We start from the raw sequence: 22946 nt of genomic DNA, 5'->3' as shown, positions 1-22946 counted from the left end.
TCATCTCAGATTGGTTTCTTGAACATGACAATGAGTTTACTGTACTCAAATGGCCTCCTCAGTCACCAGATCTCAATCCAATAGAGCATCTTTGGGATGTGGTGGAACGGGAGATTTGCATCAGGGATGTGCAGCCGACAAATCTGCGCCAACTGTGTGATGCCATCATGTCAATATGGTCCAAAATCTCTGAGGAATGCTTCCAGCACCTTGTTGAATCTCTGCCACGAAGAATTGAGGCAGTTCTGAAGGCAAAAGGGGGTCTAACCCCTTACTAGCATGGTGTACCTAATAAAGTGGCCAGTGAGTGTATATTACCCCAGTATGGATCCACACAGCCTCTTATAAAATGCATAGCTTGTTCAGGGAGCTTTATATAGAAAAGGAAACAGTCCAGAATTACACTTGAGACCCCTCAGAGAGGAAGAGAGACCGGTGGATTGGCGGCCCCGAATGCTGGGGGGTAGGGGAACAACTGAGCGCTGTGGTATATCAGGTGAACTACACAGAGAAGGGACTGAATGGAAACTGCCGACATATATTTACATATTACTAGCTGAAGAGCCCGGCGCTGCCCGGCATAGTAACTAACTACGGTTAGTTATATCAAATTATAATATATATAGCTCTCTCTCTCGCGCGCGCGCTCGCTCTCTCTCGCCCCGCCCACTCCGCATAGCCACATTCACTATAATATCCCACATCATCCCGTCAGCCAGAGCCACCGGACTACTACCCCTAACATCCCACATCATCCCATCAGCCAGAGCCACCGGACTACTACCACTAATATCCCACATCATCCCATCAGCCAGAGCCACCGGACTACTACCCCTAATATCTCACATCATCCCATCAGCCAGAGCCACCGGACTACTACCCCTAATATCCCACATCATCCCGTCAGCCAGAGCGACCGGACTACTACCCCTAATATCCCACATCATCCCGTCAGCCAGAGCCACCGGACTACTACCCCTAATATCCCACATCATCCTGTCAGCCAGAGCTACCGGACTACTACCCCTAATATCCCACATCATCCCGTCAGCCAGAGCTACCGGACTACTACCCCTAATATCCCACATCATCCCGTCAGCCAGAGCTACCGGACTACTACCCCTAATATCCCACATCATCCCGTCAGCCAGAGGCACCGGACTACTACCCCTAATATCCCACATCATCCTGTCAGCCAGAGCCACCGGACTACTACCCCTAATATCTCACATCATCCCGTCAGCCAGAGCCACCGGACTACTACCCCTAATATCTCACATCAGCCAGAGCCACCGGACTACTACCCCTAATATCCCACATCATCACATCAGCCAGAGCCACCGGACTACTACCCCTAATATCCCACATCATCCCGTCAGCCAGAGCGACCGGACTACTACCCCTAATATCCCACATCATCCCATCAGCCAGAGCCACCGGACTACTACCCCTAATATCCCACATCATCCTGTCAGCCAGGGCTACCGGACTATTACCACTAATATCCCACATCATCCCGTCAGCCAGAGCCACCGGACTACTACCACTAATATCCCACATCATCCTGTCAGCCAGAGCTACCGGACTACTACCACTAATATCCCACATCATCCCATCAGCCAGAGCCACCGGACTACTACCCCTAACATCCCACATCATCCCGTCAGCCAGAGCCACCGGACTACTACCACTAATATCCCACATCATCCTGTCAGCCAGAGCTACCGGACTACTACCACTAATATCCCACATCATCCCGTCAGCCAGAGCCACCGGACTACTACCCCTAACATCCCACATCATCCCGTCAGCCAGAGCCACCGGACTACTACCCCTAATATCCCACATCATCCCGTCAGCCAGAGCTACCGGACTATTACCACTAATATCCCACATCATCCCGTCAGCCAGAGCTACCGGACTACTACCCCTAATATCCCACATCATCCCGTCAGCCAGAGCCACCGGACTACTACCCCTAATATCCCACATCATCCCGTCAGCCAGAGCCACCGGACTACTACCCCTAATATCCCACATCATCCCGTCAGCCAGAGCCACCGGACTACTACCCCTAATATCCCACATCATCCCGTCAGCCAGAGCTACCGGACTACTACCCCTAATATCCCACATCATCCCGTCAGCCAGAGCCACCGGACTACTACCCCTAATATCCCACATCATCCCGTCAGCCAGAACCACCGGACTACTACCCCTAATATCCCACATCATCCCGTCAGCCAGAGCCACCGGACTACTACCCCTAATATCCCACATCATCCCGTCAGCCAGAGCCACAGGACTACTACCCCTAATATCCCACATCATCCCATCAGCCAGAGCCACCGGACTACTACCCCTAATATCCCACATCATCCCGTCAGCCAGAGCCACCGGACTACTACCCCTAATATCCCACATCATCCCGTCAGCCAGAGCCACCGGACTACTACCCCTAATATCCCACATCATCCCGTCAGCCAGAGCCACCGGACTACTACCCCTAATATCCCACATCATCCCGTCAGCCAGAGCCACCGGACTACTACCCCTAATATCCCACATCATCCCGTCAGCCAGAGCCACCGGACTACTACCCCTAATATCCCACATCATCCCATCAGCCAGAGCCACCGGACTACTACCCCTAATATCCCACATCATCCCATCAGCCAGAGCCACCGGACTACTACCCCTAATATCCCACTTCATCCCGTCAGCCAGAGCCACCGGACTACTACCCCTAATATCCCATATCAGCCAGAGCCACCGGACTACTACCCCTAATATCCCATATCAGCCTGGCGTCATAACCAGAGCGCTGAGGGATTTGCCCTAAATTCCATACCAATGATCCCTTTAAGACACCCTGGGGTCAGAACCATAAAGCTGAGTGGAACGGTCCTAATTTCCATACCAGGGATCCCTTTAAGAGAGGCTTGGGGTCAAAACCAAAGCGCTGTATGGATTTGCTCTGACTTCCATACCAATGATCCCTTTAAGAGGGAAGATGTGCCTATGGGATGGAGGATGTGTGATGGATATATGGGCATGGGAGGGGGTGATTCATTTCTGTCCTGTGCTCTCTGCTCCTTTCTGGGGGGCAGACAATGGCTGGAGCTTATGTTCCCGGGGATGCTAGATTTCTCTCACCATGTCAGTGTAGGTGTTGTCAAGTGGGAAAACTGTTGCTCATAGCAACCAATCACAGTTCAGCTACTTTTGAACAGCTCTGGTGAAATGAAAGATGCTTCGTGATTGGTTGGTGATACACACATACACATTCATTTTTATATATAGAGGTGTGTATGTATATGTAATTTATTATTTATATAAACCATACATACATACACTGTAGATTGTGTCATCCGGAGAGCAGAGACTCTCTTCTTTCTTTTCTTCGTTCATCTTGTTGTAAATACATTGTTGCTGACAGGGCTGTGGAGTCGGTAAGCCAAACCTGCGACTCCGACTCCTCAATTTCACTTCCACCGACTCCGACATATATTGCTTATATTTAAGTGAAAAATTTATTGTAGTACAATGTGAACATCAGACATGAAATCATTTCTATGATCCAGTAATCAAGACATTTAGATAGAGCATAATATCTATTTATTGGAATACAACTTTAGAACACAAAAAACTGTAATAAAATGTAAATCTGTAATACACTATGTAATATCGATTACTATATATATATATATATATATATATATATATATATATATATATCTATCACTATGTAATAAACTATGTAAGTGGCAAAAAAACAGTTTTCAACAAAAACATACTAAATAACATTTGTGCAGTCTATGAATTTGTTCTAAGAAATAGTATCGCCTCCATCAGATCCTCCTTCATAGATGACCTCACATCTGACCTAATAATTTTATGGCTAGAGAACAACCTCTCTACAGTAACTTGGGTTGGAGGCAAAGCCGTAACCACATGGAAACATCTCTAACAATTTCCGGGTATAAAGGAATTGCCTCGTGCACAGTCAGTTTTGATGAACGGTTGAATTTTTCTTTGAGAGCAAGTGAAACATTTTGCTGAAATATGGTCAGTCTGCTGCTATAGGAGACGGCGTGAAATCTTTTTCCTTGCGGCAACGCTTTGCCTGCTCCATATCATCCAAATACTTGTCAAACTCCTCATCTGATGAGGATGAAGATATGGCAGCAGTAGCACTGTCAGGACCCGAGTCCTCTTGCGCCTGGCAGTCTTCCTGTAGGCCACTCATCCTAACTGCTACCTCAGTCAGAGCTTCTTTTCCTTTAGTAAGCTGTTGATCATCAAGCAGTATACGATGACTCGGGTCCACATAAACAGCTGCCATAAAAAAAATTTTTTCCAATAGCTGTTTTTCTCTCCGTTTCATTGAAGCAGAAATGCCATCTGCGATTAAACAGCAAAAGAGCAAGTTCTTCCACTCCCTTATGAAAATGTCAGGAGTTAAATCCTCAGCTTGTAATTTTTTTAGTCACGGTAAATAGGTGATTAAGCAATTCCTTCAATTCAGCCACCTGTGTCCTTTGACCTTCATTTAGGGTTACCTGAGGGTTCGCCATATCCATAAGAAACGGTTTTAGCCAGGATCAAAACTAGGGGGGGGGGGGGGCAGAACCTCATACTGTTCCGCAGAATCTCATACTGCACACCTCAGCTGCTACAGAACCTCATACTGCACACCCCTACATTTGAAAATAAAGCCTGCACCTTAAGATGTGATGAATGCAGTCTATTTATTCCAACTATTAATTGATGTTGATCTGTTACCGAAGACGAGCAATGCCTGTCCTGTGTGTCATTTTGGGCAGCTATGAGGTGTACCTGACTGGTGCTAAGGTACTGTCCCACTTGGCGATATCGCTAGCAATATTGCTATAACTTGTGACGTTATAGCGATATTGCTATGTGTGATACTCACCTACGACCCGCTCCCCCGCTGGTTATCGCTGATCGTGCGAGAACATTCAGGACTGTTTCTCATCGTCGGCTTCCTGCGTCGCTTCCTGTGGAGAGACGAGCGTGGAGCCGAGGGGGAGGACGTCAGGATCGCCGTGTTTGACAGGTAAGTAGCGACCCCCGTCCCCAGCGATGTCGCTGGTGAGATCTGCCTGTGTGGCAAACGCAGGAAAAACGCTGTGTGTGAATGTAGCCTTAGATCAGGAATATAACAGCCATTTATAGGACATTTCATAACTTTCCCAAATTCCTATGAAAAAATATTCAGCACATTCTGCACTGAACTACTGTACCCAATTTATTATATATTTTAGGAGTCGGACCGTTTTATACCAACTCCACAGCCCTGGTTGCTGATCATTGGGCCATACACGTTGTATCTAACGTGCAGGGTCCTATCTGTTATTGTACAGGGGTCTCGCAGCCCCTCATTATGTTCTCGGGCAGTGCTGGTGTGGCTGTTACGGGGGCAATCCTACAGCACTGCTGCCTATATATCATGTATATTGGGGGTGACTGACTCCCTATAATTGTCTTAATGAAATCATTGTGACAAATCTTGTGTTTTTTCTCTCGCAGATATCCCTTTGCCTTGTCCAAAAGCTCCATGTACACCGTTGGTGCCCCCCACACGTGGCCGCAGATCGTGACCGCTCTGGTCTGGCTGTTAGACTGTATTAAGGTGCAGACTCTTCTGTAATGATCAGGCAGAAGTGTGTGTGTGTAAAGAGAGAGCTGCAGTGTAAAGCATGGGGTAGAGCCACAGGCTGAGAGTGCAGCAGACCCTGCACTGGGTCATGGTGCAGGCAGTGACCGGTCATGTACCCAGCGGAGGAGAGACAATAGCTGAAGCTCTGCTTCTGTCTTCATCTCCCAGCTGTCCTGTGTGCTGACGAAAGATGACCACGTGTTCGAGGAGCCACAAATGTCAGAACCAAGTGATGAAGGAATTGACTTTAACCAGGTACAGTACCATCAGCACAATACAATCTATAACAAATGCATGATCTGCTGTGTAGTGCTTTACAGGTTACATCCTGTATTATACCCCAGAGCTGCGCTCATTATTCTGCTGCTGCAGTCACTGTGTACATACATTACTGATCCTGAGTTACCTCCTGTATTATACTCCAGAGCTGCACTCACTATTTTGCTGGTGCAGTCACTGTGTACATTACATTACTGATCCTGAGTTACATCCTGTATTATACTCCAGAGCTGCACTCACTATTCTGCTGGTGCAGTCAGTGTACATACATTACATTACTGATCCTGAGTTACATCCTGTATTATACTCCAGAGCTGCACTCACTATTCTGCTGGTGAAGTCACTGTGTACATACATTACATTACTGATCCTGAGTTACCTCCTGTATTATACTCCAGAGCTGCACTCACTATTCTGCTGGTGCAGTCACTGTGTACATACATTACTGATCCTGAGTTACCTCCTGTATTATACTCCAGAGCTGCACTCACTATTCTGCTGGTGCAGTCACTGTGTACATACATTACATTACTGATACTGAGTTACATCCTTTATTATACTCCAGAGCTGCACTCACTATTCTGCTGGTGCAGTCACTGTGTACATACATTACTGATCCTGAGTTACAGCCTGTATTATACCCCAGAGCTGCACTCACTATTCTGCTGGTGCAGTCACTGTGTACATACATTACATTACTGATCCTGAGTTACCTCCTGTATTATACTCCAGAGCTGCACTCACTATTCTGCTGGTGCAGTCACTGTGTACATACATCACATTACTGATCCTGAGTTACAGCCTGTATTATACCCCAGAGCTGCACTCACTATTCTGCTGGTGCAGTCACTGTGTACATACATTACTGATCCTGAGTTACCTCCTGTATTATACTCCAGAGCTGCACTCACTATTCTGCTGGTGCAGTCACTGTGTACATACATTACATTACTGATACTGAGTTACATCCTTTATTATACTCCAGAGCTGCACTCACTATTCTGCTGGTGCAGTCACTGTGTACATACATTACTGATCCTGAGTTACAGCCTGTATTATACCCCAGAGCTGCACTCACTATTCTGCTGGTGCAGTCACTGTGTACATACATTACATTACTGATCCTGAGTTACCTCCTGTATTATACTCCAGAGCTGCACTCACTATTCTGCTGGTGCAGTCACTGTGTACATACATCACATTACTGATCCTGAGTTACAGCCTGTATTATACCCCAGAGCTGCACTCACTATTCTGCTGGTGCAGTCACTGTGTACATACATTACTGATCCTGAGTTACCTCCTGTATTATACTCCAGAGCTGCACTCACTATTCTGCTGGTGCAGTCACTGTGTACATACATTACATTACTGATACTGAGTTACATCCTTTATTATACTCCAGAGCTGCACTCACTATTCTGCTGGTGCAGTCACTGTGTACATACATTACTGATCCTGAGTTACAGCCTGTATTATACCCCAGAGCTGCACTCACTATTCTGCTGGTGCAGTCACTGTGTACATACATTACATTACTGATCCTGAGTTACCTCCTGTATTATACTCCAGAGCTGCACTCACTATTCTGCTGGTGCAGTCACTGTGTACATACATCACATTACTGATCCTGAGTTACAGCCTGTATTATACCCCAGAGCTGCACTCACTATTCTGCTGGTGCAGTCACTGTGTGCATACATTACATTACCTGTCCTGTATTATACTCCGGAGCTGCGCTCGCTGTTTTGCTGCTGTGACTTCTGCACTGATCTGTCGCTCCTGCTGCAGCTCTTCTTGGATTACACGGCGCGGTGCTACGAGCAGTTCATGGAGGGCCAGGACACGTTTGAGGAGAATGACTCGGACGTTTATTCCCGGCTCAGTAAGTGCCAGTGTTTTCTGAGTTTCATCCTGTCCCCGTTTTCAGGATCTCCGCTTGCTGTCGGTCAGTATCAGCCATCTTGTTTATATGGAGCCATTGGGAATCTTTTGTTTTTTTCCAGGTTCACAGCTGAGGGTTTGTTGCAGTTGTATCCACTGCAGACAATCCTCTGTGAGCTGATCCATGTGATATATTTAACCTGTGCTGATACACTGTAACAGAAGACAGGTGTGCCGCTGGTCCTCCGTGACAGCAGGCGGAGGTCGCGGGCTTGTGGAGCTTCCCCTCACCGGTGTCTTCTCCTTGCAGAGGACATGTACGCCGTGGAGGAGTCTCAAGTGGAGTCGCTGCAGGCCGAGACCTGGAGACTGATGGAGGAGATCGAGCGCCTGGAGAAGGACAAGGAGCGGGAGCCGGTGAGTGTCAGCCACGTGGGGGGACGAGACCAGTATGGGGGCCGCAGGAACAGATGTGATCTCCCAGCTTATTGGTGATGGCTCTGTTAGAGGAGATGGCATATGTTCCTAATCCGTGACTTCTTTTTCTAGCACAGCGCCACCCCTGTGTCTAGGTTGTGTTGTGTATTGCTGCTAAGCACCATTCATTTCAGTGAAGCTTTAATACCAGACACAACCTGCATACAGGGGTGGCGGTGTTCCTGGAAGATTTCGGCCATGTTTTTCTGATCCTTCTGGAGTCTTCAGGTGGGATGTTCAGTACCTGATTCTGTGTTTTTGGGCTCCCAGGACCGTTTGGCCTCCATGAGGAAGCTGAAGGTTTCCCTCCAAGCAGACATCCAGAAATACCAGAACTACCTGACGGAGATGGAGTCTCACTCTTCCTTACTGGACCAGCGGGTCAGCAGCCTGAGCGAGGAGCTGGAGGCCTCAGGTGAGGCCAAGCTGCATTATGGTGGTCCTCCGCTCTGGGGGGGAGGCGACTCTTGTTAACCCTGCACCTCGTCTTTTTTCCGCAGAGTTGGAAAGTGAGGCCATAAAACAGGAGAACATGCGGCTGAAGAACGTCCTGGACCACCAGAAGTACTCGGTCGCCGACATCGAGAGGATCAAGTACGAAGAAAACGAGCTGCAGGAGACCATCAGCAAGCTGAGCAAAGAGCTGGACGAGGACAAGCAGCATCTGTGGAGCGAGGAGCTGAAGTACGCCAAGATCAAGGAGTCGGTAATGACGAGTTATAAGCCTGTGTCCAACATGATGGCGGCATGATGGCCTGTCCATCTAGATACTCGTCTATCCCCCCCACAGCTAGATTGTGGGGTAGCGGTGGCATGCCATAGTAACTGAGGGGGGGCTCTACTGTCTTGTTTCTCATACAGTGTCCAGACTCGGGCCACGCTTCATAGGTAACAGGGGTTCTTAGCCATATACCGCCATACTGTCTGCAATACTGTGGACGGGTAAAAGGGGTTGTCCGGCCTTAGGCTAAAGGTCTGCCATTATTCTGTGTGACTGCAGACTTGTGAATCCTGACATTACGCACACTGTGAGGAGCGGCGGGCACCTGACCGTGAGTATGTGATGCACAAACATGCGGTCACATGCCAGCTAGACGTGCTCTTGGATTGGGAAAGGTAGGAAAGTCGTCTGAATGTGGCTAGAAGCTACAAATCACATCCTCTCTCCCTCCCACTCCAAAAAAAAGAAATCCCAGAATTGTCCCTGCTCAGTCGCTACATCATCGCCAAAACGTGTAAAAAGAGATCAAAATAGACTAAATAAAACGTAAGCTCAGCACACGGGTAACAAACCCTTGCACGGCCCCATCTGTCGAAAAATAAAAAGTTACGGGTGTGAGAGCGTCACAAACTGCTATTCCAGACTGTAGGCGCGCGCAGCCTTGGGAGGAGAGGAAAACAGTGATGGCGGAATTGGCCGTGGCAGGATGGGGGGGTGGGGGAGTAGTATTTGCATTGCTGCAGATGGTGCTGGTGGGCTTTCATGTGGCCGGCGCTCACAAGGGTCTTGGGTGTTTCTGTCCAGCTCCACTGCCTCTAACACAGCTTGCACTCATTAGTTATAGGAGGAAGTGCTGCTCTGGAGCACAAACTTCTGCTCTGTCAGGAGAAATACATACTGTAACTGCTCGTTGACCATGTAACTTAACCAATTACTGCAGAGAAGATGAAGCGTTGGTGAAGCCGGCGTCCAGTGCTGCATGTGACCCTCCGTCTGTCTTGTAGGTGGAGACGCAGGTAGCAGAGTTCCACAAAGTAGCGCGGAAAGTGCGGCTGATTCCGTCCACGGCAGAAAACGCCAATGGCCACGACTTCCAGATCGAGTGCAACCTGGACGGAGAGCAGAGCGGCCTGAACATGTGCAGGAACAAGATCAACGTGAGTGGCCTCCAGCCCCGCCGTGATATGGGACGTGGTGTGTCCGGGTGATGCGGCTCTGAATACGGGGGGAGGGAGCCGACAGTTATGTTTCCTCTCTATTCCTCCTCGCACAGCTCCCCCTGCTGGAATTCCTAACGAAGATAGAAGGGCAGATCACCCACGCCACCAACAAGAAGATGGAAGCGGAGGAGCTGCTGGAGCAGGTGGGAGCTGCACCCCATGTTTGCCTCCCGCCCCTAAATCTCACGTCTGTGTCTCATGGGTGTGTCCCCCTCCTACATCATTCATCTGTCCCTAAATGTTACTGAGGAGACCCCCAGTGATGTACAGCTATCGCTACCGCCATTATTGGTGTTAGCGGCCGTGCAGAGGATGCATGCAAGAGGACGCATGTAGTGGGGATGGTCACCTCCGCTGTACCCCACAGATTGTGCTCCCCTCTGCAGGACATGTGTAGCGGGGGACGGTCACCGCCTCTGTACCCCACAGACTGCTCCTCTCTGCGGGGGGGCGGTCACCTCCTCTGTACGCCAGACTGTGCTCCTCTCTGCTGGATGCGGGGAGCGGTCACCTCTTCTGTACCCCATAGACTGTGCTACCCTCTGCAGGATGCGTGGGGCGGTCACCTCCTCTGTACATCACAGACTGTGCTCTCTGCAGGACGCAGGGGGCGGTCATCTCCTCTGTACCCCACAGAGTGTGCTCCCCTCTGCAGGATGCAGGGGCGGTCACCTCCTCTGTACCCCACAGACTGTGCTGTCTGCGGGGGGCGGTCACCTCCTCTGTACCCCACAGACTGTGCTCCTCTCTGCAGGATGCGGGGGGCGGTCACCTCTGTACCTCACAGACTGTGCTCCCCTCTGCAGGATGCAGGGGGCGGTCACCTCCTCTGTACATCAGACTGTGCTCTCTGCAGGACGCGGGGGCGGTCATCTCCTCTGTACCCCACAGAGTGTGCTCCCCTCTGCAGGATGCAGGGGCGGTCACCTCCTCTGTACCCCACAGACTGTGCTGTCTGCGGGGGGCGGTCACCTCCTCTGTACCCCACAGACTGTGCTCCTCTCTGCAGGACGCGGGGGGCGGTCACCTCCTCTGTACCCCACAGACTGTGCTCCTCTCTGCAGGATGCGGGGGGCGGTCACCTCCTCTGTACCCCACAGACTGTGCTCCTCTCTGCAGGACGCAGGGGGCGGTCTCCTCCTCTGTACCCCACAGACTGTGCTCCTCTCTGCTTGACGCGGGGGGCGGTCTCCTCCTCTGTACCCCACAGACTGTGCTCCTCTCTGCAGGACGCAGGGGGCGGTCTCCTCCTCTGTACCCCACAGACTGTGCTCCTCTCTGCTTGACGCGGGGGGCGGTCACCTATTCTGTACCCCACAGACTGTGCTCCTCTCTGCAGGACGCAGGGGGCGGTCTCCTCCTCTGTACCCCACAGACTGTGCTCCTCTCTGCTTGACGCGGGGGGCGGTCACCTATTCTGTACCCCACAGACTGTGCTCCTCTCTGCAGGATGCAGGGGGCGGTCTCCTCCTCTGTACCCCACAGACTGTGCTCCTCTCTGCTTGACGCGGGGGGCGGTCACCTATTCTGTACCCCACAGACTGCTCCCCTCTGCAGGACGCGGGGGCGGTCACCTCTGTACCTCAGACTGTGCTCCCCTCTGCAGGACGCGGGGGGCGGTCACCTATTCTGTACCCCACAGACTGTGCTCCCCTCTGCAGGATGCGGGGGGCGGTCACCTCCTCTGTACCCCACAGACTGTGCTCCCCTCTGCAGGATGCGGGGGGCGGTCACCTCCTCTGTACCCCACAGACTGTGCTCCCCTCTGCAGGACGCGGGGGGCGGTCACCTCTTCTGTACCCCACAGACTGTGCTCCTCTCTGCGGGGGGCGGTCATCTCTTCTGTACCCCACAGACTGTGCTCCTCTCTGCGGGGGGCGGTCATCTCTTCTGTACCCCACAGACTGTGCTCCGCTCTGCAGGATGCAGGGGCGGTCACCTCCTCTGTACCCCACAGACTGTGCTCCGCTCTGCAGGATGCAGGGGCGGTCACCTCCTCTGTACCCCACAGACTGTGCTCCCCTCTACAGGACGCGGGGGGCGGTCACCTCTTCTCTACCCCACAGACTGTGCTCCTCTCTGCAGGACGCGGGGGGCGGTCACCTCCTCTGTACATCACAGACTGTGCTCCGCTCTGCAGGACGCAGGGGGCGGTCATCTCCTCTGTACCCCACAGTGTGTGCTCCCCTCTGCAGGACGCGGGGGGTGGTCACCTCCTCTGTACCACAGACTGTGCTCCTCTCTGCAGGACGCGGGGGGCGGTCACCTCCTCTGTACCTCACAGACTGTGCTCCCCTCTACAGGACGCGGGGGGCGGTCACCTCCTCTGTACCCCACAGACTGTGCTCCTCTCTGCAGGACGCGGGGGGCGGTCACCTCCTCTGTACCCCAGACTGTGCTCCTCTCTGCCGGACTCGGGGGCGGTCACCTCTTCTCTACCCCACAGACTGTGCTCCTCTTGTTTCTGCAGGAAGGAAGGATTTCATGTTCTCTTTTTCTCTATAGTTGAATACATTGATTTCAGAGAAGAGAAATGATGTAAAGAGCCTGAAAGAAGAAGCGCAGAAGTTAGATGAGCTGTTAGCGAAGAAAGCGGAGGTGAGGGGCGGGTGGAATGGAGGGGATGGGGCTGTGTCATAGCGGCTGACGGGAGGAGACTGCAATTTTCCTTCATATGTGATCCCTACTCTCCTCTCAGGAAGCGGACGAGGAGGAGAAGAGGTGGACGGTGGAGATCAAGTCGCTGGAGAAACATCGCCACCTGCTGGAGTCCGGGGTGAACAAGAGCCTGGACGAGGCCATGAAGGATCTTCAGAAGGCTCAGCAGGAGTGAGTATTGAGATCAGCGGGGATGGATGATGACGGAGGTTATAGGGCCTATATAGCACCCTCTCCTGGGCATCTCTGGGATAAGCACAAAAGAAAATATTTGGGGGCGCTAGTGATCCTGTATGGATACCCACCGTACGACAGGACAACACACCACACTATTGTAAATTAAGATAATAAATTGTTCAAATGTGTCTGCGCTGAAATATCCACACTGCCCTAAGATCGGACTTATTAATAGAGCAATAACATAAAAATGGAAAACAAGACACAACCTATAATTCTATAATATAATTAGGACCCATAGTAAAAACTTCAAAAAAAAAAATCACCCCTTTTCTCTCTACCTTAATTGTGTCTAACACGGAGCCACATTCACAAGACAAGGAAGAGACCGCGACCACCTCCTCCAGGTGCAACCGAACCAGAGTTCCACAGCCAGGAGGATTAACCCAGAACTGTCCTGGCCGCACGCACAATAAAGCGGCTGAAGGGTGGAGTGGAATGAGTCACTTCCAAAGTTAATTTAATAGAGAACTGTCCCGGCCGGTGACCGTCTCTTGTATTACTCCCTGTTCCCACGGAGCGCCAGCGTTCTTCGCAGCACAGTACACAGCGTGGCGCCGTCGGCTGCTCGATAGCTGTAGGACCTTCGTGACGTGAATAGTCACGTGGTGGGATCCAGTTAATACTACGGACCAATTCCTTCCTACCGGTTTCGGAAGTACACAGCTTCCTTCATCAGGGATGGTCCGTACTAGGAATGGTCATCTTTTAAGCCTGCGGTTCAGGGGCTCTCTGTATTAACCCTTTCTGCGCTACCTTGTTTTTAATTAAATGCAAAAAGCTCAACTTCTGAATTGAGTCCCCTCGGGATTAGAGAATCCAAATTAAAGATCCATTGACTTTCTACACGGGACATTTTCTTAATAAAATCTCCTCTCTTCCGATCTTTCTTAACAATTTGTAAACCAGTTCTTATAGTACCAGTAACAGATCCTCCATGGTAATCCATATAGGGTTTTGACAATGGACGGCCAGTGAACTCGCGTCTTACATTTCTCAGATGTTCCTTTATGCGCACATTGAGTGGGCGTTTTGTTCTCCCCACGTATAGTTTCCCACATGGACATTTAAGTGCGTGGATCACACCTGTTGTGTTTCATGAAATATGATCACGGATGGCAATTTCTATATTCACATTGGACACAGTATATTGCTTTGTAGTTTTTAGGGTTTTACATTTACGACATGGATAAAAACCGGGTTTACTAAGGAAACTCTCACTCATTAATCTAATCTTATGTTTATTAGGTATAGATGGCGCTGTAAGGTATCCCACATTTTTTGCCTTCCTATAAATAAATTTTGGGTGCACAGGTAGTAGCTCACCAATTATTTTATCCTCTTTTAATATTCCCCAATATTTCCTTACAATATTACGGAGGATATATGTATTAGAATTATATTGAGTTACAATTGAAAAATCCCTCTGATTATTACTAGCTAATTCAACATTTTGATCATTATTTTCATTTTTTCCATTTTTATCATTTTTTTTCATTTTTATCCCAAATTAGGGTCTCTCTTGATCTTTTTTGTATATTGCTTCTTTCCTCAATCAAGAATTCTTCATCATAACCCCGCTTTTTGAATTTCATAGTTAGAAGTTCTGTTTCAGTTAGATAATCCTGATCCCTAGAGCAATTCCTATGAGCCCTAATAAATTGGTTTTTAGGGACATTTATCAGCCAATGTGGTAAATGGCAACTATTTAAGGAAATATAGTTGTTGCAATCTGTTGATTTGTGGTAAGTACATGTATGAACACATCCATTATCAATAAAAAAAATTATAAATCTAAAAGATAGATTCTGTGCAGGTGGTTCCCGTAAAGTTTAAAAAATAATCTTTATTAATATCAATTAAAAAATTCTGTTAGAGACTCCGGGCCATCAGACCATATAAAAAATATATAGTCTATGAAGCAGCGCCATAGGACCAGGTTCGCACGCGGTACCCCTCCGGCGTAGATGGTTTGTTCTTCCCATCCATCTACCCACATAGAGGTTAGCATGACTGGGTGCAAACCTGGTCCCCATGGCAGTCCCCCATTCCTGGGAGGAGTAGTCCGCCTCATATTGGAAGTAATTATGCGTTAAATTGAACTCCATACAATCTGATATAAACTAAATCTGGTTCTGCGGTAATGTGGTAAATCTATTTAAAAAATATGTGGCGGCTTCTTGGCCCTTCTTATGTTGGATCACTGTATAGAGAGAAGTTATATCCAGTGTTCCCAAGATAAAATGTTCCTGCCACTGTATTTTATCTAAAATTTGTAAAATTTCTTTGCCATCTTTCAAATAAGAGGGTAATGATGAAACTACTCCTTGTAGATGGCAATCTACATACTTGGACATATTGATTAAATCAAATGATTAAATCTTTATTTTCTTGTAATTCCTTCAGAGCTTTCCGTTCATTAAAGCTCAAATTGTATCTATAATTAGTACACCTTCTCTTACTAACCTTCCCGATGTCATTAATGACATTTTTCTGAAAGGCTTCAAAGGATTCTGAATATTTGTTCCGGGGGATTAAAATTCGATTTAGTACGTAAAGTTGTGTGATAATACGGATTAGTCGTTAAATCAGGAGATTCATGGTTTGCCATTCTCGGCTTCTCATTTTTAATAAAATGTTTTCTAACAGCAAGACGTCTCATAAATAGTTTTATACCAATGAAAGCCTGGAATTTATCAAATTTTTACAGCGGGAGCAAATTTCAACCCTGCTCTAGGGATCAGGATCTTCTAGCTATGAAATTCAAAAAGCGGGGTTATGATGAAGAATTCTTGATTGAGGAAAGAAGCAATGTACGAAAAAGACCAAGAGAGACCCTAATTTGGGATAAAAATGGAAAAAATGATAAAAATGAAAATAATGATCAAAATGTTGAATTAGCTAGTAATAATCAGAGGGATTTTTCAATTGTAACTCAATATAATTCTAATACATATATCCTCCGTAATATTGTAAGGAAATATTGGGGAATATTAAAAGAGGATAAAATAATTGGTGAGCTACTACCTGTGCACCCAAAATTTATTTATAGGAAGGCAAAAAATGTGGGATACCTTACAGCGCCATCTATACCTAATCAACATAAGATTAGATTAATGAGTGAGAGTTTCCTTAGTAAACCCGGTTTTTATCCATGTCGTAAATGTAAAACCCTAAAAACTACAAAGCAATATACTGTGTCCAATGTGAATATAGAAATTGCCATCCGTGATCATATTTCATGAAACACAACAGGTGTGATCCACGCACTTAAATGTCCATGTGGGAAACTATCGTGGGGAGAACAAAACGCCCACTCAATGTGCGCATAAAGGAACATCTGAGAAATGTAAGACGCGAGTTCACTGGCCGTCCATTGTCAAAACCCTATATGGATTACCATGGAGGATCTGTTACTGGTACTATAAGAACTGGTTTACAAATTGTTAAGAAAGATCGGAAGAGAGGAGATTTTATTAAGAAAATGTCCCGTGTAGAAAGTCAATGGATCTTTAATTTGGATTCTCTAATCCCGAGGGGACTCAATTCAGAAGTTGAGCTTTTTGCATTTAATTAAAAACAAGGTAGCGCAGAAAGGGTTAATACAGAGAGCCCCTGAACCGCAGGCTTAAAAGATGACCATTCCTAGTACGGACCATCCCTGATGAAGGAAGCTGTGTACTTCCAAAACCGGTAGGAAGGAATTGGTCCGTAGTATTAACTGGATCCCACCACGTGACTATTCACGTCACGAAGGTCCTACAGCTATCGAGCAGCCGACGGCGCCACGCTGTGTACTGTGCTGCGAAGAACGCTGGCGCTCCGTGGGAACAGGGAGTAATACAAGAGACGGTCACCGGCCAGGACAGTTCTCTATTAAATTAACTTTGGAAGTGACTCATTGCGCTCCACCCTTCAGCCGCTTTATTGTGCGTGCGGCCAGGACAGTTCTGGGTTAATCCTCCTGGCTGTGGAACTCTGGTTCGGTTGCACCTGGAGGAGGTGGTCGCGGTCTCTTCCTTGTCTTGTGAATGTGGCTCCGTGTTAGACACAATTAAGGTAGAGTGAAAAGGGGTGATTTTTTTTGAAGTTTTTTCTATGGGTCCTATTTATATTATAGAATTATAGGATGTGTCTTGTTTTCCATTTTTATTTTATTGCTCTATTAATAAGTCCGATCTTAGGGGAGTGTGGATATTTCAGCGCAGACACATTTTAACAACCTCCGGGATAAGCGCCTGTTCTGGTGCTGCTGGCATCCATACAATGTCAGTGACGCCATGTCCCCGTCCACAGGCTGCAGCTGGTGGAGCATCAGACGGAAGAGCAGATGAGGCACGTGGAGAACAAGCTGATGCGGGTGGTGACTGCCGTGGCCTCTCACATGGGAGCCATCGAGGTGAGGAAACCGTGGGCACAATATGTCGCCCATGCCACAGAGGGACAGTAACTTGTTTTAACCAGACAACCCATTCAACATGCACACAGTGCACTGATCCCACTGACATTATTTAAAGGGGTTGTCCAATAAACATAAATTCCCAGGATGAAAGGTAAGTGTTTGATTTAGTGAGGGTCTTACTGCTGGGAAATCTACAGATACTGAGAATGGGGGGGGGGTCTCACCCCCACCTCTGCACCCCCGTGAGACTAAAGCAGTGCTGAACCTGTGCGACCACTGCTACACTCACCGTGTATGGGAGAGCTGGTTGCACATGCTCAGTACTGCCGAGCTGCGGCCTGTCTACTAATACTTAGCACATTGGGTGATCGCTCAGGATGCAGAAGGTCATCAATATACATCTCCGTATAACAGGTCCCCTGTATTGCGGAGATTCAGGAAAATCCCTTTAAGTGATAACTTTCTCTGCGCTTTTTCCAGAAACACCTTGAGGGGAAGCGTCTGAAGACGGAGCGGCAATACGAGGAGTTCAAACGGGAGGATCTGCTGCTCGACCTGCGGGAACTGGTGGCAAAATACAAGGAAACGGCCAAAGTCTTACAGACGGAACCTGGGACGTAGACTGCACCTTCCCATATGAGGCGGCCTCTGACTCCGCCTCCATGAGTGTGACTCCTCCTCCAGGCTCTCGGCGCCGTATCGGAGGCGCCTGTGGTTTTACTCATTTGTGTACCTTTTAGTATGACCTTGTATGAGTCTCTTGTTATATATGTGCCACCGCCCCCCATATTTCCTATTTATGCAGCTCGCTAACTGCTCCAGAGTCTTTTTTAGGATATTTACTGTTTTGCTTTGTTTCCTTTCTGATGTAGTGAAGAATAAAAGGATTTTATTTATTTCCTCGTGCTTTATGGCGATATTAGATTTTCCAGTGGAGATGCTGAGACGCAGCCGGCGGTAATTCCTCCCTGTGATGGCCTTTTCTGCCATGGCCAATGAGGCACCACAATATGGCTCAAGGGGGCTGGCACGTGGGTGCAAGTGCATGGTGAGCGGCGTCCTCTGCCTGGGGATGACGGCTCTGGTATGACGCAGGCGGCGGATATTCAATGCCCACCACTCCTGGAAGAGGCGGACGCATCACGCGGTGATGGCGGGAGGACTATGCGTCCAAGGGGCGGTCGCTCCATAGGAATGATGGAAGTACAGGGAGGTTGGCTTCGAGTGGTGTGTGGGGGTTTAAATCGGGTGCCTGAAGCTGCGCAGGACATGGATGTAATTAGGAGCAGGAGCTGGTATATAGTGGCTGACATCACTGCTCAGGGTTGCCCAGCTGTCCCCTGTATGGAGTTGGAGCAGGAGCAACGGCAGCTTCATGGGAAGCCCCAGGTGCGTGTGGAGCATCGTCCTATCCGGGTCAGCTGAGGTGGCCGGACTACAGAAATGCATGGAACTGAAAGCAAGTCCAGTCAACGAATCTCCAGTAAGGTGGACGAACCTGCAGCCTCCAGGGATGATCTCCCGGCTGAGAAGGGTCCTTCCTCCAAACCGGTACCATTTGAGTCTAGGTGGTTAGTGATATTCGTGAAAGTTCACTTAGTAACGCAGTTCTTTCCTGGCAAAAATAGACAAGAAATAAGAGGACACCCAATGCAAAGACCAAGCACAAGGAGTGTTGTAGTGAAATATGTATGGATGTATGACCAGCAGTAACTTGGCATCTGTTCTAGGCTGCAGCTCTTCTCAAAGGTCATGACCTATGTTATCCTGAGAAAAAGACAGTTTTCCTGGTGTCAACCCCAGAGGACCTTCTTGAGAACACACACACAGAATTGGAAACATTTCACACCTACAGTCATGGCCAAAAGTTTTGACAATGCTACAAATATTAATTTTTACAAAGTCTACTGCTTCAGTTTTTCTAATGGCAATTTGCATATACTCCAGAATGTCATAAAGAGTGATCAGCTTTACAGCAATTACTTGCAAAGTCAATAATGGCTAAGAAAATGAACTTTAACCCCCAAAACACATTTCAACATCATTGCATTCCTGCCTTAAAAGGAGCAGCTAACATTGTTTTAGTGATCGCCAGCCCTGTCCTCATTAACACCCACACCTGTGTTAATGGAACAATCAGTCATAATTAAGTAACACCACTGGACACTTTAAAAGGAGGCTGGTGCTTGGTACCATTGTTTCTCTTCAGTTAACTATGGTTATCTCTAAAGAAACACGTGCAGCCATCATTGCTCTGCACAAAAATGGCCTAACAGGGAAGAGTATCGCAGCTACGAAGATTGCACCTCAGTCAACATTCTATCGCATCATCAAGAACTTCAAGGAGAGAGCTTCCATTGTTGCCTTAAAGGCTCCTGGGCGCCCAAGAAGGACCAGCAAACGCCAGGACCGTCTCTTAAAACTGTTTCAGCTGCGGGATCGGACTACCAGCAGTGCCGAGCTAGCTCAGCAATGGCAGCAGGCTGGTGTGAGTGCTTCTGCAAGCACTGTGAGGCGGAGACTCTTTGACCATGGCCTGGTTTCAAGGAGGGCAGCAAAGAAGCCACTTCTCTCCAGGAAAAACATCATGGACAGACTGATATTCTGCAAAAGGTACAGGGAGTGGACTGCTGAGGACTGGGGTAAAGTCATTTTCTCAGATGAATCCCCTTTTTGAATGTTTGGGACATCTGGAAAACAGCTTATTAGGAGAAGAAGAGGTGAGCGCTACCACCAGTCTTGTCTCATACCAACTGTTAAGCATCCTGAAACGATTCATGTGTGGGGTTGCTTCTCAGCCAAGGGAATCGGCTCACTCACAGTCTAGCCTAAAAACACAGCCATGAATAAAGAATGGTACCAGAATGTCCTCCAAGAGCAACTTCTCCCAACCGTCCAAGAGCAGTTTGGCGCCCAACAATGTCATTTCCAGCATGATGGAGCACCTTGCCATAAAGCAAAGGTGATCACTAAATGGCTCATGGAACACAACATAGAGATTTTGGGTCCATGGCCTGGAAACTCCCCAGATCTTAATCCCATTGAGAACTTGTGGGCAATCATCAAGAGACGGGTGGACAAACAAAAACCAACAAATTCTGGCAAAATGCAAGCATTGCTTATGCAAGAATGGACGGCTATCAGACAGGATTTGGTCCAGAAGTTGGTTGAGAGCATGCCAGGGAGAATTGCAGAGGTCCTGAAGAAGGGTCAACACTGCAAATATTGACTGGCTGCATTAACTCATTCTAGCTGTCAATATAACCTTTTGGTACTCATAATATGATTGCAATTATATTTCTGTATGTGATGTAAACATCAGACAAACACAAATAAAAACCAGAGGGCAACAGATCATGTGAAAATTTAATTTTGGTGTCATTTTCAAAACTTTTGGCCATGACTGTAGTGTCTGTGAAGAGAGACCTCAAATTGCAGCCTGACACTATCTACAGTATTTACTATAGAAAGAAGAGTTATACAGTGTTCAGAGAAAAATAATTTATTCATTGGTAGCGTCGCCATGATCCAGTCACAAACTAGCAATTAGAATATTAACCTGAGAGGCTGGTATTGAAATCTGATCTCCAGGTTAAATTTATAAATTAGGCCTTTACACAAAGAAAGATGTTCACAGACTGAGGGACAGCCAAGCTGGTGTGAGCCATTCCATATTCATCCCCCCCCCCCTCAGGGAGCAGAAAGCCAGACTGAAAAGTTCGATATTCCTGTAAGTTTCTGACTTTTATTTTTATTACCATTTTGCATATTTGTATGTCACTTTTTATTTCCATATTTTTTTATGTCTTTTTATTGTAAGCTCTGTACCTTTTTCTATTAAAGCTTAAAACTTTAAGTCTGAACCTTGTTGCTCTAAAGAATCCATAGCCTTAGAGTGTGTGACCTTGGTGACTGGCACGTAGTAGTGGTACTTCCGGGACTCGTCGCCCGTGTGTTTGGTGAGTGGTGGCAGCGTGTATGAGCGGGGTGCGTGGTCTGTGTCGGGGTGTGATTTATGCTCCCAGGGGTTGAATGCTGGACTGAGTGAGAGGAGACAGGTTATCCCTTGCAGGCGCAACCCCAACTCTGCCTTCAACAAGGCAGATCAGTGCGCCGGAGCCGCGACTGGAAGCAAAGAGGATGTCATCGCTAGAAGATGGCAGGCACTGGACCGCGACACCCATTGGACCAAAACCGGACCCGAACCGCCCCTGGGTGAGTATAATCTAACGTGTTTTTCTTCTCTTTCAGGTTACATCGGGGGCTTATCTACAGCATTACAGAATGCATTACAGAGTGCTGTAGATAATCCCCTGATGGCGGTGCCGGCAGCTGATAGTTGAAAAAATAGGTGACAGATTCCCTTTAACGGATCTTATGTACGGATGTACGACAATTTGTGTGTGATCAGGAGCCACAAACTGCGGATCAGGCTGTAAGGATTGCTGACTGCTATGTGGCTACAGGATGCCTGAGGTGCGGAAGCCATCGGGATTCAGCTGGAAGGGAGGTAAGCCAAACAGGGACCCATCTCCCTCTGCCAGCTGATCACCAGTGGTGTCCAAGCCCACCTCCTATGGGGTCCTGGGAAATAGACATTCTCTAGGCGATACACACCGATGCTTCTCCTGCAACAAAGTGGGACATGTGAGTGCAGTCTGCCCTGATAGGGATAATCGCCCAACTACCACCCCAAAGCCGTCTGGGTCCCCACTGTCTGTACTCTTTGTGGCCGGCTCTGATGTGAGGACTTAATTTTAAGCAACAGGCCAGATAGAATAACAGAAGTCCGAGTCAATGGCACCGAGGGAACAGTGACCACAATATAACACAATTCCACTTGTCCTTCAGTAAGGCGCCCTGGAAGGGGGTTACAAAAACGCTGAATTTCAGGAAAGCAAAGTCTGATCAGCTTAGAGAGGACCTTCACCGAATTGATTGGGACAATGTCCTCAAAAATAGGAGCACAGAAAATAAATGGGAAATATTTAAATCAGTTTTACACACCCACTGCGAGCTAGCCATACCGTACAGAAATAAAAGGGCTAGGAACAGGAGAACACCAATGTGGCTAAATAAGGGTGTAAAAAGGGCAATAACAAGAAGGCGGCATTTAGGAAGCTAAAACAAGAAGGCAATGAAGAAACAATAAAAAGTTATAGAGAAAAAAATAAAATGTGTAAAAAAAAAAAAAAAAAAATACATTTAGCAAAAGTGGAAACTGAGAGACTCATTGCTAAGGAAAGTAAAACAAACCCCAAACTATTCTTTAATTATATAAACAGTAAAAAGATTAAAATTGATGGTGTCGGCCCTTTAAAGAACAATGAAGGTGAAATCATAGAGAGCGATGTGGGAAAAGCAAAGGTTTTCAATACTTTTTTT

At 47.8% G+C, this 22946-nt stretch overlaps 1 protein-coding gene across 1 annotated transcript in view; it reads left to right on the top strand.

The window, feature by feature from the left end:
• NDC80 (NDC80 kinetochore complex component) overlaps nucleotides 1-18457 on the top strand; it is a 64431-nt gene extending 45974 nt beyond the window's left edge. Inside the window, exons 6-17 of the mRNA XM_073577011.1 lie at nucleotides 5554-5656; nucleotides 5852-5938; nucleotides 7754-7847; nucleotides 8157-8263; nucleotides 8594-8738; nucleotides 8824-9029; nucleotides 10049-10201; nucleotides 10318-10407; nucleotides 12770-12862; nucleotides 12963-13093; nucleotides 17456-17558; nucleotides 18042-18457. Of these exons, the coding sequence (XP_073433112.1) occupies nucleotides 5554-5656; nucleotides 5852-5938; nucleotides 7754-7847; nucleotides 8157-8263; nucleotides 8594-8738; nucleotides 8824-9029; nucleotides 10049-10201; nucleotides 10318-10407; nucleotides 12770-12862; nucleotides 12963-13093; nucleotides 17456-17558; nucleotides 18042-18182 (1453 nt within the window). The 3' untranslated portion in view covers nucleotides 18183-18457. The remainder of the gene's footprint in view (nucleotides 1-5553; nucleotides 5657-5851; nucleotides 5939-7753; nucleotides 7848-8156; nucleotides 8264-8593; nucleotides 8739-8823; nucleotides 9030-10048; nucleotides 10202-10317; nucleotides 10408-12769; nucleotides 12863-12962; nucleotides 13094-17455; nucleotides 17559-18041) is intronic.
• Nucleotides 18458-22946: the final 4489 nt, after the last annotated feature.

Source organism: Dendrobates tinctorius, unplaced genomic scaffold (assembly GCF_039654945.1).
Source record: "Dendrobates tinctorius isolate UK_male_01 unplaced genomic scaffold, ASM3965494v1 ptg000054l, whole genome shotgun sequence".
Classification (NCBI taxonomy): Eukaryota; Metazoa; Chordata; class Amphibia; order Anura; family Dendrobatidae; genus Dendrobates; species Dendrobates tinctorius.
This window is presented reverse-complemented; position numbering and strand designations above follow the sequence as displayed.